General features: G+C 35.2%; 4 protein-coding genes across 6 annotated transcripts in view; 2 read left to right on the forward strand and 2 right to left on the reverse strand.

The window, feature by feature from the left end:
* Nucleotides 1–57: 57 nt before the first annotated feature.
* On the forward strand, nt 58–1,451 carry LOC117789635 (calmodulin). Its single transcript, XM_034628695.1, has 4 exons — nt 58–580; nt 642–866; nt 923–1,179; nt 1,237–1,451. The coding sequence occupies exons 1-4, from the start codon at nt 539–541 to the stop codon at nt 1,406–1,408; spliced, it is 696 nt and encodes a 231-aa protein (XP_034484586.1). The 5' UTR covers nt 58–538; the 3' UTR covers nt 1,409–1,451.
* Nucleotides 1,452–2,891: 1,440 nt separating this feature from the next.
* Nucleotides 2,892–15,079, forward strand: part of LOC117789523 (suppressor of lurcher protein 1) — a 28,064-nt gene continuing 15,876 nt past the window's right edge. Inside the window, exons 1-2 of the mRNA XM_034628555.1 lie at nt 2,892–3,129; nt 4,329–4,907. Of these exons, the coding sequence (XP_034484446.1) occupies nt 2,892–3,129; nt 4,329–4,907 (817 nt within the window). The remainder of the gene's footprint in view (nt 3,130–4,328; nt 4,908–15,079) is intronic.
* On the reverse strand, nt 6,101–9,668 carry LOC117789634 (fatty acyl-CoA reductase wat-like). Its single transcript, XM_034628694.1, has 5 exons — nt 9,509–9,668; nt 8,375–8,487; nt 7,813–8,323; nt 6,338–7,061; nt 6,101–6,284 (listed from the first exon to the last, which is right to left on the reverse strand). Exons 1-5 carry the CDS (start codon nt 9,582–9,584, stop codon nt 6,191–6,193), a joined length of 1,518 nt encoding a protein of 505 aa, XP_034484585.1. The 5' UTR covers nt 9,585–9,668; the 3' UTR covers nt 6,101–6,190.
* LOC117789633 (DNA ligase 3) lies at nt 10,524–14,798 on the reverse strand. 3 transcript variants are annotated; one of them, XM_034628692.1, is made up of 5 exons: nt 14,363–14,798; nt 12,728–13,520; nt 10,846–12,027; nt 10,654–10,762; nt 10,524–10,619 (listed from the first exon to the last, which is right to left on the reverse strand). In XM_034628692.1, the coding sequence occupies exons 1-5, from the start codon at nt 14,712–14,714 to the stop codon at nt 10,587–10,589; spliced, it is 2,469 nt and encodes an 822-aa protein (XP_034484583.1). In that variant the 5' UTR covers nt 14,715–14,798; the 3' UTR covers nt 10,524–10,586. The 3 variants fall into 3 exon arrangements, with proteins under 3 accessions (XP_034484583.1, XP_034484582.1, XP_034484584.1); XM_034628691.1 differs by having other exon boundaries at nt 10,524–10,609; nt 10,652–10,762; XM_034628693.1 differs by having other exon boundaries at nt 10,524–10,762.

Consider the following 15,079-nt stretch of genomic DNA (forward strand, 5'->3'; position numbering starts at 1 on the left):
AAGATATCAAAATCGATTTGTCAATAAAATTGTTGGGCAAAAGCGCCACAGATTTCAGTGGAGCTTGTGCAGAGCGTTGTGCCACAACGTTGGCCGCAATTGCTAAAAGTGTGTTTCGGAAAAGTGAAAATTATAATAGTGTCCAAATTTGAGTGAATAATTCCCAGTGATCGGAATTTTCGCTAAAGAGCCTGGGAATTTCCTGTGTATCGCCTGTCAATCATCACCGAATATTCTACGACTTTTTCTGTGACTTTTTCAGTATATTTCCTGTGATTCTTTTGTGAATCGCAAAGGAATCAGTGACAAATTTTGATCAAGTTTTCTTCAAATTGATCACTCTTGAATTTCTTGTAAATTTCCTTTGATTTGCCAGGGAATCTTCAGTAAATTTTCTCTCAATTTTCTGTAAATCCCCTGTGAATCGTCAGGGAATTGCAAACAAATTTTCTGTAAATCCCCGGTGAATCCTCAGGGAATCCTCAGGGAATCCTTACCAAATTTCCTGTAAGTTTTCTGTAAAAACGAATTATTCAAAATGTCTATGGATCCATCGGTGTCGTTGGAGGATCTGGAACGCGTGAGTGAACGTCGTTTTCCGGTAATCCCAATTTTTAGTAACGCCTACTTTAAATCTTCAGAGGCGTCGTCGCACCAGTTCAGCTAGGAAAGCCTCGCAGACACCGCAACCTCCTGCTCAACTTTCCACCGACTCTGAGGCAATGGCCGTGATCAATGAAATCTTCAATCCTCGCCTGAAACTGCCAGAGAGCACGGGTCATTATACGTTGCCGGAGGAGCTGAGTGCCAATGATCAAGTGTCGTCCAAGGATTTGGATATTGCCAAGTTGGCGGAGCTGAAGGAAGTAAGTTTTGAAATTGAAATTGAATGCAGTAGTTATTCCACGTGGATTCGTAAAAGGTGTTTACACTGTTCGACACGGACTGTGATGGTCTGATATCGAAAGACGACCTGCGGTTCACCTACATGGCACTTGGAAACGAGCCCAACGAACAGCTCCTCGAGCAAATGATGCAGGAAGCCCACGAGCCCTTGGACTATGAGTCATTTGTGCAGTTGATGTGTCGTCGCACCCAAGAACTGGACCCCGAGGAGGTACTCCTAGAGGCCTGGAGCAAGTGGGATGATCACGGCACGGGCAAAATCGATGAGAGAAAGTTCGTCTTTGTCACAGCTTGAATGCGATTTCATTTAATCATTTCCCATGCAAACAGAATCTATGAGGAATTGATCAATTATGGCGACAAATTGACCGTCAGTGAGGCCAAAGAGGCGCTCAGCCACGCCCCAATGGCCAAGCCCAAGACTCTGGAGGAGCCCCCAATGATAGACTACCCTGCTTTCTGCCGGATGCTGGGAGGCATGCGTAAACGCAAGACTCCTTAGAATAACTCCAAATGGAATAGCAAACTAAAGTGTCAAAATTCGATATGCGTTCTTTTGCAATTTTAAATTTTATTTTTATTTTCAGTCTTTTTGTTTTTATTTATTTTTTGTATTTAAAAGTTGGTGTAAATTAATATTCATATATCCTGTAAATTAATTTTTTTTAAATATCACACTTGAACAGTTCCTTCAATTGTTTTTGTCTTATTTAATAGTTCCCATTAATTTTGTCTATTTTTGTTTGTCCTGAAACTGAAGTGTAAAAATTCGATATGCGTTCTTTTGCAATTTAAAATTTTATTTTTATTTTCAGTCTTTTTATTTTTATTTAATTTTTGTATTTAAAAGTTGGTGTAACTTAATATTCATATATCCTGTAAATTAATTTTTTTTTTTTTTAATATCACACTTGAACAGTTCCTTCAATTTATTTTTGTCTTATTTAATAGTTCCCATTAATTTTGTCTATTTTTGTTTGTCCTGAAACTGAAGTGTAAAAATTCGAAATTCGTTCTTTTTCAATCTATAATTTTATAGTTTTTCCTGTCTTTTTATTTATATTTAATTTTTGTATTTAAAAGTTGGTGTAAATTAATATTCATATATCCTGTAAATTATTATTTTTTTTTTAATATCACACTTGAACAGTTCCTTTAATTGTTTTTGTCTTATTTAATGGTTCCCATTAGTTTTGTCTATTTTTGTTTGTCCTAGCTGTATTGTATAATATTTTAATCCTTGCATTTTAGTTCCACGTAGAAATGTCATTTCTATCCTTAATTAGTTTAGCAAACTGAAGTGTAAAAATTCGAAATTCGTTCTTTTCCAATCTATAATTTTATAATTTTTCCTGTCTTTTTATTTATATTTAATTTTTGTATTTAAGTTTGTGTAAGATAATATTTATATTTTCTATAAATTAATTTTTTTTTTTTTAATATTCCACTAGAAGAGTTCTTTCAGTTCTTTCTAATTTAATAGTTCCCAAGAACTTTGTCTTTTTTTTTTTTTTTGTTTAGTTGTATTGTAGAATCATCTAAAAATATTTTTGTCATTGCATTTTAAAATCCTTTCTAATTTCATTCAAAATAATTATTTGATCTATTATTGAGATGGTCAATTTTATAGTCCTTGGTCTTACACATAATGCATCGAATCAATCGAAAAACTTTATAAATTGGACATTGTATTTGCATACGTATTTATGTTAGCCTTAACGCCAACTTTTGTTAGACTTTTTATCAAAATAAATGATGAGGAACCAAGCAGCAATGCAATGCAAATGATATTCTTAATGGCAGCTCACTGATGAACTATTTTTAGGCTGACCAACGAGGCGGCCAAGCGACCAGCCCCAAAATGTATCGGCCAATAAATTTTCAACATCATTAGAATTTGGCCATTCTGCCATTTTGTCATTTGGCCATTTCGCAAAATTTGATTAGCAATGCGCTTTGCATTCTTTTTCTATATATTCGGTGATATGCAATTTGGTGACAGCTGCTTGGACACCGTCGAGGTCTTTCCGTATCTCCGGGAACCCGTCATCGAGAACTCAACACTGGCGGCGTACACTTGGTGCCAGCACAGCAACCGCAGTGCCACGCCCATTTATAGTGCCGGGAGGCTGTTGGGACTGCGTTTGAGTTTTCAAAAACCACCAGCAAAGTCCGACAACTGGCAGCTGAATCTCACGGCGAGCTATCGATTCCTTAAGCAAGGTGAGCAAACATTCAAGCCCTAAAATTATCGATTAAAATATTTAATCAGCACAAACCTAACTGAAAATGATATTTGATTTATTTACTTGAGTTTTCAGGATTTAGTTTTTTATGTTGTCAACTAATTGAGTCCTATGGAAACTAGTTAAAATTCTGATCTGCATTACTTTTGAAATTAATTATAATTTTGTGGATTTTTTCAACTATATGTTAGAATTTGTTAAAAAATTCAGCATACACAAAATTCTTAATTTTGGTGGTGTTAATTCTATTACCATTTGATTTTCAGTTGAAATTTGTAGCATCATAAACTTTTTTTTGTTATATTTCTATTAGACGATGAAGTAAGTAATGCGTTCTGCTCCAGATAATTTAAAAACCCAGATATTAGAAGCAGAGGAATACAATATTTAGTTTGAATTTTCCCTATCACTAAAAACGAAGCTAGGAATTTTTGCCATCCATTTATATTTAGTTAAGATATATGATCCAACCCTTCAGATTCTGCCAATATTTTTCGTACAGATTCTTAATTTTACTTTTTTCATCTTTTATTACTCTACATTTAAAAAAAAGAACAACTTCTAAAATCAAGAACATTCATCTTACAAATTACAAAAAAAATACTAAAACAGAATAAATAATGTAAATAAATCAAAATTTAAAAATAAAAATTATTATAAATACAAAAAAATAGTTTTTATTTATTTTATTTTGGGTTTAAATTTTAAGAACATTTATTCTTAAAATATGAACTTGGTCTCATTTAAAATGTTCTTAAAATCCAGATGCATTTTTTAGACAAAAAATCTTAGTTCTAAGACCAAAATCTTGATATTAGAACATTTTTTTTTATCAGTGTATGCCAGCACTTTGTTGTAAATTACATATCAATCCAATAGTTTATTAATTTTTTTTTTTTAATTACGAAAATATAGCTAAGAATTTTGCCAATTGTAAGTAAATTGTATATTTTTAGTTTTATTTTGTTTTTAGACTAAATATTTTTTTGGGACTTTTCCCAACCTGTAAATAAATTCTATATTTTTAGTTTTATTTTGTTTCTTGACTAAATATTTATTTGGGACTTTTGCCAACCTGTAAAAAAATTCTATATTTTTAGTTTTATTTTGTTTCTTTACTCAATATTTATTTGGGACTTTCAAGGCTCATATCTGACCCAATCCATTTCTTTGTAGAACTCTTCAGGACTGAAGGTCGCCTGGTGCCGCACAGTTTCTGCGATTATTACTTCTTTGCCAGCACTTCGCTAGATGGCAATCTGGGCCAGGGATACTTTCATTCGCCTCGATTTCCGGCCCACTATCCGGCGCACATCAAGTGCGCCTACAAGTTCATAGGACGACCCGACAGTCGAGTGGAGTTGCTCTTCGAGGAGCTGCAGTTGCCACCGGTGGCACATGGCGGCTGTCAACTGGATGCAGTCACGATTTTCGATGCGGAATCTGCGCATATGAATGCGGTGATCGATGTCCTGTGCAGTCCGTGTCCCACACGTCGCATCCTCAGCAGCGGTCCTGATCTGCTGCTGGAATTTAATGCCAGCTCCAATCGCACCGCCAAAGGATTTCGTGGTAAATACAAATTTGTAGCCAGTGAGCTGAAGCAAGTGGCGCCTATTTTGGAGGCAGCCAGTGTGGCGTTAAAATCAACACTGTCTTCGCCGGCCAAGGAAAATAGTTTGCAGTTTATGACGGAAGCGAAAACTGGAAAGGACATGAAGGACACGAAGGATTCGCAGAACGAACGCAAAAATCGTAAGTTGGCGCCCCATAAATTAGCCTACGATTCAGTCGCATTCCCATTCCCAATCGGTCGATCCAATCGAATTATGCTAATCAGCGAGAAATGTCGGCAAACTTTGTCCTCTCCACCTTTCTTCCTCCTCTGACAGCTTCCGTCTGTGAGTCTGGGGCGGAACTCCAAGCGGACGTGGCCAATTGACTTGGTTTGGGGGTTGGAGCGGGTAAATCAAAATAGGTTAAATCGTTGTCTTAGTCTAGTCGAGTTGATTTTAGTCCTTAGTTGCTTTTGAGTTGGCGACAAGTTCAAATGTTGTGCTCCTTGGTGTTATTTGTCTTCTTGATGCTGAAGACGGCATCTATATCCTGCGCAGGACTTCCCACTGGCAGTGAGTTTATTGCAACATTTCTAGGATTAATTATAAAACCATAAATCTTAAACGCTCAAATCCCTAGTTCTCTAAATTCACCAAAAATTAAATACAAATTATAATACTGAAAATTATTATAAGAAATATCAAAGAAAAACTAAGACAACTCTTCTTAAATTCGCATTTGGGTCGCCCGATTTGAAGACTTTTCGTATTAAATAGTATAAAAACAAAAATTAATATTAAAAAAAATATTTTATTGTTATGTGTCGGCGCCAGTCTGCATTAAACTATTAGTTTCTATGTTTCTATTATCTCATCAAGTATTATTTTAGGAATAAATGTTCTTAAAATAAAAAAATAAAAAAATTTTAAAAGAGTTTTTACATTAATAATTTCCTTTTTCTTTTTATTTTGACTTTTATACATTTAATTTTGTCATAGTAATTTTAAAAATGTTATTTTAATTTTGTTACGAGTGAGATTCGAACCGGCGCCTTCTGCTCCACAAACTGAATCAGTTTCTCTAACCAGAGCGCCACATGACACCTTTTTTTTCATATGAAATAGTACAAAGAACATATTTCTACTTTCCTAACAATTTAAGATTTTTATTCTTGTATTAAGAACTTTAATTTTATATATTTATATTCTTAAAATTGGTCTAAAAATTTTCTTATTTTAAGAACGAAATATTTAAGAAGAATATTTTTGATATTAGAAGTTGGTGTTTTTTTTTCAGTGTAATATTAAACTTTTAATTCTGCATAGTTGGCTTGCTGCATTTGAAATTCCGCTTCAGAAGTTTGCTTACTTGATTTTTATTCATTTAAATAATTTTTGTACCATTTTTATTATCATTTATATTTTGCGTTTTTTACAGAGCAAGTACAGGGTTCCCTTCCAATGTCTGTGCGAATATGTAGACTAGAAACCTATTAGGGACTTTAACACAGTCCACAGAATGGCTAGAGCACCGCCGTAAAGGACAAACTGCAGCAGCCGATGAAATATTAAGTATCTGAGGAAACAGAATTGGTCTAAGATGTCCAATTTAAAGGAAGTCACACTTACCGTGCTCTCACCCTCTGAGCCCGCTTAATACCCGCAGGACTGGGATCTTCTTTACCCAGATAGATACGCATAGCACAGGTCGACCGATAAAAATAATCATCCCAATCCAAGGTGCTCATATCGAACTGAAAAAGCTGTTGATCCTGTGGTGTCAGGGATTGCCAAATATTATCCGTATTGTTGGTGTCAAAGTGCCAGGTGGATGCCCCGAAAAATGCCAAAATGTACATAGCATTGTGGTATTTCTTGTAGACTTGAACGGCTCGTGGCTTCTGACCTTTAAAACGCAACACGACGTCTATTAAGAAGCCGGGCACAAGGTGATACAAAAATGAGAGCACTTTGAAAACCCAAAAATTTGTAGTGCATTGAAGAAATGGTAACCACTTCATTTGCTCGAACGGAAAGTCTTTGGACCTCGCCAACGAGTTATCTCTGAATCCGCCCCAGGTCAGCATGTTGCTTTTCGAGGGAACATAGTTGTAAATGGGTGGAGGTGGTGGAAGAATTCCGTTCCTCTTACGGGTGGCATTTTCCTCTGCGGTGCGCCAGGCAAGCGCCAAAAACAAATTGACACAGTAATCAATGGGTAAAATATTTGCATTCGCATCGGTATTCAACGGGGTTATTCTTATATATCCAAGCGCAGTGGCGTATAGTAGAACTGTGGGACCATAAATATTGTCAATCCATCCCTCAACGGGCTCTTTGTAGCTGGCAACAACTAAAATGACAATACAGCAATTGATAATTAACAGGATAAGGGGAAAAGGTGTAAAAAAGTAGGGAGTTAGAAGGTTAGGGAGTTAAAGTGGGATCCAAGAATCTTTTAAACAGAAAACTCTTTACGAGGCAAAAGTCTAGTGACGAAAGTCATTCCATGCCCCAAAATTTCTGACATAAAATTTTGTGACGAACAAAATTCAGTTTAATCTAAAAATTTTAAATAAAAATATAAATTAATAAAAAAAAAAGAGAAAATTGGCATTTGGCACTGCGCAAAAAGTATTTTTAATGTACAAAGAAGCTCACCCTTTTTGCTCACAGTGCACAATGCCAATTTTCACTTTTTTTTTATTAATTTATATATTTATTTAAAATTTTTAGCTTAAACTGAATTTTGTTCGTCACAAAATTGGATATCAGAAATTTTGGGGCTAGAAATTGCTTTCGTCACTAGACTTTTACCTCGTTCAGAGGTTTTTTTTTGTGGTTCAATGTAATAGATAAATTTAAAACAAAACTAATATACTTATAAACAAAAAAAATTACATTCTGCACCATGCGCAAAAAGGTTGAGTTTCTAATTACATAAAAATTTGTTTTTACGCAGTTTCTGGTTTGGAAAGTATTGGGATTTTAATTTGAGCGGGATTTAGCGTTTTGCCGCTAAACTAGCCTTTTTTTTTAAAGGGAATGAAGGGAAAAATTTAAGTAAAGGGAGTAAGGTGCTAAAAGGCAGGAATTTCACTTACTAATGCCAGGTCGGTAGACGCACACGGGTAAGTCCCCCGCCTCCTGCTGCAGGACTTGTTCCGCCAGGGCCTTGGTGTAGGTGTATGTGTTGGGATACTTGCCAACCAACAATGGCGACAGGCCATCCAGCAGCTCATCGCTCAGAATCTTTCTCATGGCCAAGACCTTATCGACACCGCAGGTTAGGTGCTCCGGATAGAATTCTTCCTTGATGTGATCAGTGATGCAATTCGAGAAGGCCGTCGACACATGCACGTATGCCTCCAGGCGAGTCATCTCCCTGGCCAGCTCCAGCATGAGGCGAGCGGCCCGAGTATTGATGTCGAGCGCCAGATGCAGTGGCTCCGTGAAGCGGACAGTTGCCGCTCCATGTAGCACCACCTGCACCTCCTTTGCCAGCAACTCCCTGTCGCCTTTGCTGATGCCCAGATCCGGCTCCACGCAGTCTCCCGATATGGGCACTATTTTCTTTAAGCTCTCAGGTTTCGACTTGAGCACTTCACTGAAAACCTTTTTGGAAGGAATTAAGAATATATTAGATGCAAAGATCCTTTCACTTACGACATCCTCATTCCAGGCGGCAATGCGATCCTGCACATCCTTACCCTTCTTGGATCTAATAAGGACATAGATTCGTTTCACGTCCGTCGATCGGAGCAGCTTCTCAATGGTCACTGCGAAACCCAAATGCATCGATTTATTAACTCAGTTTCATGCTCAATCTGCTTCTACATTTCTTTTTTAATTGGACGTATTTATAAATATTATTAGCATTTGAATTCCTTTTCCTTTCGTTGCTCTATCTTTTTTCTAAAACATTATTTAAATACTTATAGTGACATTTTTAGAAAAAGAAAATACCTGATAAATAATTTAGTTGATAGATTGATAGAAAACTGTTATTGATTAAATATAGCTTCAATTGAAGGATCTTCACGTTTACAATGAATTTTAGTCCTTTATTTTGAAAGTAGGCACTTTTTTATTACTATTTTCACTTTTTAAATCCTTTTCTTTTCGTTGCTCTTTTTTTCCTAAAACACTATTTAAATACTTATTGTTAAATTTTTAGAAAAAAGAAAATACCTGATAAATAATTTAGTTAATAGATTGATAGAAAACTGTTATTGATTAAATTTAGCTTCAATTGAAGGATCTTCACGTTTACATTGAATTTTAGTCCTTTATTTTGAAAGTAGGCACTTTTTTATTACTATATTCACTTTTCAAATCCTTTTCCTTTTGTTGCTCTTTCTTTTCCTAAAACACTATTTAAATACTTATTGTGAAATTTTTAGAAAAGAAAATACTTGATAAATAATTTAGTTGATAGAAAACTGTTATTGATTAGATTTAGCTTCAATTGAAGGATCTTCACGTTGACAATGAATTTTAGTCCTTTATTTTGAAAGTAGGCACTTTTTTATTACTATTTTCACTTTTCAAATCCTTTTCCTTTCGTTGAAATACCTTCTCCTAAAAAACTATTTAAATACTTATTGTGACATTTTTAGAACACAAAAATACCTGATAAATAATTTAGTTGGTAGATTGATGGAAAACTGTTATTGATTAAATTTAGCTTCAATTGAAGGATCTTCACTTTGACAATAAATTTTTGTCCTTTATTTTGAAAGTAGCCACTTTTTTATTATTATTTTCACTTTTAAAATCCTTTATCTTTCGTTGCTCTACCTTTTCCTAAAAATCCACTACCACCGGTTAAGAATATGGTCTTGTTTTTGTAAAATCCTTGCAGTGGGGTTTCCATATCTTTGACGACTATTCCTATCCTTATTCACACCAAATCGAAGAGTTTACAATTCACAAATCCAAACAAAGTCGCGAACGTTGTTTCACTGAGAGGGAATCAGAACCAACTGTCGGTTTTTATACCAAAAAGAACCACAAATCTAATAATCTTAAGCCGAACTTTGTACCAAAAACAATCGCACAGCTTATGTATCTAGAACTAAAGCCATATTCATCTGTCAGTTTCTGTTAATATAGTTTCTCTTAAATATATATTCGTGAATCTGAAAGTGGAACTTTCAGTCGACAGCTTTACGACTTTTCACGCCAAGTAGAATTTTTGTAAGCCTCAGAGTTCGCCACATCAAATGGGGCTAATTGATTATTTGGCTAATGAAAAAACTTAGTTGCTCATTGTAAAGGGCTAAGTGCACAGACAGAAAATGTATAGAGATTACAAAATGAAAACAAACTAAATTTTAATAAACGCATGTATAATTTTTCGAAATTTTTGTGACTTCTAAATATTGCATTATAGCTTGTACTTTGTCGTTTGAAAATTTTTCACTTACTCCAATTTTCTTCGTTTTTTTTTCTTCTTAGGTTTATTTGTGTGTGTTTGTAGTTATAAATATATATATAATATATATGATTTATGATAGTAAGGTATATTATTATTGTTTATAACATTTTTAATAAAAAGTGGTTAAATTTAATATAATCCCATCTCAGCATTGCAAATTATCACACTTTTAAAGATTATTTCAATACTTTACATATCAATATTGTTTATTTATTTATTGTTAATATCGCACAATATCTATTTTTAATAACAAAACCATTTGCAATAAGTTAACAATATAGAATTAGCAATAAATATTTAAAAATTTAAGTATCACTGCAATAATAATTTGTATTATATTACATAGGCCACAATCTATATATTAATTTTATTTTCTTTGTTCCCTTCAAGGAACTTGTAACTTTTCTGCTTTTTACATATTAATTTCCTGTTCAATTTTCAACGCAGAAAAAATTGAAAAAAGTAAATATATGTGACTTAGATCTATAGCAAATTAAATTGGCTACGATTTCAAATGCAGTGCATAGAGGGGATAAGGCTGTAGGATCTTGGATTCCAGCGATGCCTGCATCCACTTAACGTTTAGATGGCGACAACTGCGACGGTAGAGGGGTCTATAAAGAAAGCATATATTTCATTAATTAACTAGTATATTAATTAAATCTAAATTAAATTAAAATATTCTGAATATACGCACCTCAGCTGCTGCAAATCCATGTCCTGTTCAAGGCAATGAAATGCCAAATTTGCCTTTTGTGGATTCGTTGTCAATGTGCCACCATGTTGCACAAACTCATTCATTTGCTTGGACTCGGCTGCATCAGCTGAAAAGTGTGCCACAAGTCCACTGAATAATTGACTTTTCTCGCTCTTAATGTTTTCTTTCTTGATTTCTGGAGATTTTCTTGTCTCAGCTGAGTTTTCAACCTTTATATTCATTGTTGTCATTTTGGGTGCAAAGAAATCTTTCAGTTTGCCTTGTGATGTGTCCAGTTTCGTCTTTTTCCGTGCACTGCAACTTGTGGATTCATCCATCTCATTGTCAGATTCATTCTTGGACAGCCTTTGTTTCTTTCTACTGCTCGTTTGAGCCACGTTAGCTGCTTTTCCCTTTTGCGGTGTCTTTTCCAGCTGCGTTTTCAATTCATTATCATTTTCGGTCTGGTCACAGTTGGCCAGCAACAAGTCCACGTTTACATTTTTCTTGGAGGCCGCATAGAGCTGCTCCAGATGTTCCAGATCATTAGCCTCCATTGCAGTTTTGTCGCTTCGCAGTCGCGTAATGCGTGGAAAGCGAATGGAAATTCCGCCGGCTGTATGTGCCTCCGACTGTGTGAATTCAGCACCTGTGATCTCCCAAACGGGCATCTGCTCCGGTGACTTGGCCAGCACATCGGGTATCAGTGCCTTTTTACAGAGTAACCATGAGGGAATCTTGTTTGAATCAGCACGCTCAGTTAGCTTCATCAGGGATTCATGTATTTCATCATTGGTGGCATCGTCTAGGCCAGAGTGCACCTTGGTGACCGTCTTCCAGAGATGATCGCGTGCATCGTAGCAGCCCATGAGAAATATGCTGAGCACGCCGCCTTTCTTTCCGGATCCATACCACGCACCCAGCACAATCAAATCAGCCGTGTCTGCCATTTTGCCACCAAAGAGGTAATCCTTCTTTACCTTAAGCCAGTTGCGTTTACCAGGCTGATAGGTTCCCGTGGGACTCTTCAGCACAACGCCTTCGAGATTGGCCTGCAGCACCTTGGCCGTCATCATGGCCAACTCCTGTTTGGTCTTCAGAAACTGCGACTCTGACAACTGCACATGCGATTTGATGGGTTGAATGTTCTGCTCGAGAATCTCACGACGTTTGCAAAAAGAACTGAAAAGCAGAGACCGAAAATAGACTTTATAAAAGCAAATTTAAGTGAAGGAATTATGCTAAAATAACATGTATTAGACCAATAGTACTACTGTCGAAATAGGTCTTGAATTTATAGTATTCACAATTTCAATCATAATTTCTTACTTGTTAGCTAAAAATAAAAAAATTATTGAATAAATAAAACCAAGTTTGTATTTTTATTTCAGTAATTTAAATAAGTGTTAGGTTATATTAATTTCCCTTATAGATTTTACTGCTAATCCGTTCCTTTTATTTACAAAAAATTTAAAATTAGGATATTAAACTATATTTAAATTTTTCGATTTTTAGAATTTCTTAAATTTTTTTCGCTTTTTAACTTTATACTTATTTGTGTCAACTTTTGTGATGGATAGTCCATCAAAAATCATGAAATTATTCCATTTTGGTAATAGAGCACCTTCTTTAAAAAAATTTTTATTTAACTCTTGTTATTAATATTTCAATATTTTATAAGACAAAAGTTGAAGAAATAACAAAAAATATGACTAACTGAAAAAATTTTTAAATATATTAATTTAACATTCAATTTTGAATAAAAAATTAAAGCTCAAATATCTAACAACTATTAATATAAATTAGAATTATATTTCAATAATTCAAAATAGTAAAACAAAATTAGGAATGTTTTTTTTTTTTTGATAAGTTTCATACTCACAGCTGGGTGAGATCCTCGCCATCGTAGAGCAGGCAATCAAAGACAAAGAGACAGACTGAGGCATTGGCGAAAGTATGCTTCTTGTGGGCACCCAGAGTGCCAAAAGGCAGCAATGCTCCCGTTTCGGTGTCCACGAGAATGATTTCAGAATCCAGTATCATGTCATCGGCACCGGGAAAGGCACGTGGTATAAATTCCTTGAGCTGCTTAATTTTGTGATCCATGACAGGCTTCAGATTCCGACTGAAGAACTTAAATTCAGCACCCTGTTTATGTATTTGCACACGCTCGCCATCATATTTGATTTCACTGTACAATCCACCGGGATTCTTCTTGAACGCATCCTCGACGGATTTGCAGGCATTGGCCAACATGGGCGAGACAGGTGTCATCACCTGTATTCCACTAGATGCCAGCTTCGTCTTCTTGCCAGCTGTCTTCACTGCAGGAGAGGATGTTGCCTTGCCAGCAAATGCATTCACAATAGCGGTCAGATCACGGGAAGACTGATAAGCGGGATAGGCTTGAGGTCCGAATGCATCCAATATATGCCTGGCTCGTGCATTAATCCGCAGATCCTGTTTAATCAGTCTGATAAACGTGCGGAGATCCAAATCTGTTGCCTGCCTACAAAGATCTCGCAGAACCTCCGTCTGCTCATCCTCCTTGGTGCGTTTCTCCAGCTCTCCCAGAAATTGCTCCACTTCATGCAAGTAGAGTTTGCTCTCTGTCTGCGGTTTCAGTTTACTCGAGGCGGCAAAGTGTTTGCGGAGTGTCTCAGAAATGTCGCCATCTAGAAGAAAATCCGATATTATAGAGACATAAAATAATATACAGCGAATTTAAAAATATTTGAATGCAGAATGTATATAAAGCCAAAATCATGATCAAAACGACATTCCGCTTGAAAATCGGTTCAGTTTTGATCAAGTTATGACAGTTATGAAGTTGGTCAGACTGCAGATTTAGCCACTTTACAAGTCAAAATTTTTGTTCAATCTCACATTTTTTTTTTTACAAAAATATGAAATGTCTCAGAATCAAGTTTAAAGTGTTGTTTTATACTAATTACGATAAAAGGAGTTGATTAAAAGTGAAAACTTGAGATTTAAAATTTTGAATTTTTGAATTTTCAAAGGGGGGACCCTTAGCATCGAAATCAATATCTAGTAGAATCTAGAGAAAATTTTTTTTTTTTTAAGAATTTAATAAAATTTAAATGCAGAATGAATTTAAATGCTAAATCAAGACCAAAATGACATTCCACTTGAAAATCGGTTCAGTTTTGATCAAGTTATGACAGTTATGAAGTTGGTCAGACTGCAGATTTAGCCACTTTACAAGTCAAAATTTTTGTTCAATCTCACATTTTTTTTTTTACAAAAATATGCAATGTCTCAGAATCAAGTTTAAAGTGTTGTTTTAGACTAATTACGATATAAGGAGTTGATTAAAAGTGAAAACTTGAGATTTAAAATTTTGAATTTTCGAATTTTCAAAGGGGGGACCCTTAGCATCGAAATCGAGTCTTGGTCGAAAATAATTATGAAATATAATTTGGTTCTTTTAGATAAAATTGGATATTTAGAAAAACTTGTTTATTATTATTATGTGGCAATGTTAAAAGCAGCTCACCCTGTTCCAAGTTCAGATGCATCTCCTGTTGATTCTGTTGCAAAATGCGTGCAAACAACTTAATTAACGCCTTGTTCTGCAAATTGTAGACACGTTGTGTGGCACCGGGAATGAGAAATTGCACCCACTGTAAGGTGTCGCCCTCAAAGCCCTTGCCGCTTGAACCCTTCCTGAAAAAGTGCTCCAGTTTCTCCACCTTTTTCAGGTAACTCGACTCGGCGGCAATTTCATCACAAATGCTTCGAAACGTATCCAGTTTGTTGTCATCATTTTTCAACTGTTTGCTGCTCATTTTCCTGCCACAGAGTCGATTTATATGCCACACACGAATATTGTTCACCAATTTAAGCATAAATTATATAAAATTCAACTATCTACAATTATTTATTTACAATCTTTCTGAGCACTGCAGAAACTTGGACAATTCGCGCGTCAACAATTCTTTCAAGATACAGCTGTTGGGGTTGTTAGGGTTGCTCATAAAATATCGATATATCGATATAAATATTTTTGTGCAAGACTATTTTATAATTTGTTGTTTATTATTGCTGAATTTTTACTTTATGCTCTATGATATCGACAGAGATAATGGGGATGGTGGGGGCTGGGGGGTTAGGTATTTCCAAAATTATTATTCATCGTAATGAATTCATTGTTTTAGACTGAAAAACATGTTTTAATGTGTTAAAATAATTGTTTGGCAATAGTTTTTTAATA

Source organism: Drosophila innubila (genome assembly GCF_004354385.1).
Source record: "Drosophila innubila isolate TH190305 chromosome 3R unlocalized genomic scaffold, UK_Dinn_1.0 2_E_3R, whole genome shotgun sequence".
Taxonomy (NCBI): Eukaryota; Metazoa; Arthropoda; class Insecta; order Diptera; family Drosophilidae; genus Drosophila; species Drosophila innubila.

Excerpts from the sequence above, each read along its gene's own strand:
- LOC117789635 (XM_034628695.1), top strand. The coding sequence starts at position 539 with ATGTCTATGGATCCATCGGTGTCGTTGGAGGATCTGGAACGC. Across the intron at positions 581-641 it reads CGTTGGAGGATCTGGAACGC|AGGCGTCGTCGCACCAGTTC; the intron begins GTGAGTGAACGT and ends TTAAATCTTCAG. Across the intron at positions 1,180-1,236 it reads GGCAAAATCGATGAGAGAAA|AATCTATGAGGAATTGATCA; the intron begins GTTCGTCTTTGT and ends CCATGCAAACAG.
- LOC117789633 (XM_034628691.1), bottom strand. The coding sequence starts at position 14,714 with ATGCTTAAATTGGTGAACAATATTCGTGTGTGGCATATAAATCGACTC. Across the intron at positions 13,521-14,362 it reads GCATCTGAACTTGGAACAGG|ATGGCGACATTTCTGAGACA; the intron begins GTGAGCTGCTTT and ends ATTTTCTTCTAG. Across the intron at positions 10,610-10,651 it reads GCACTGCATTTGAAATCGTA|TTTTTCAATTTTTTCTGCGT; the intron begins GCCAATTTAATT and ends CATATATTTACT.
- LOC117789634 (XM_034628694.1), bottom strand. The coding sequence starts at position 9,584 with ATGGAAACCCCACTGCAAGGATTTTACAAAAACAAGACCATATTCTTA. Across the intron at positions 8,488-9,508 it reads TAGTGGATTTTTAGGAAAAG|TGACCATTGAGAAGCTGCTC; the intron begins GTAGAGCAACGA and ends TGGGTTTCGCAG. Across the intron at positions 6,285-6,337 it reads GCTCAGAGGGTGAGAGCACG|ATACTTAATATTTCATCGGC; the intron begins GTAAGTGTGACT and ends CTGTTTCCTCAG.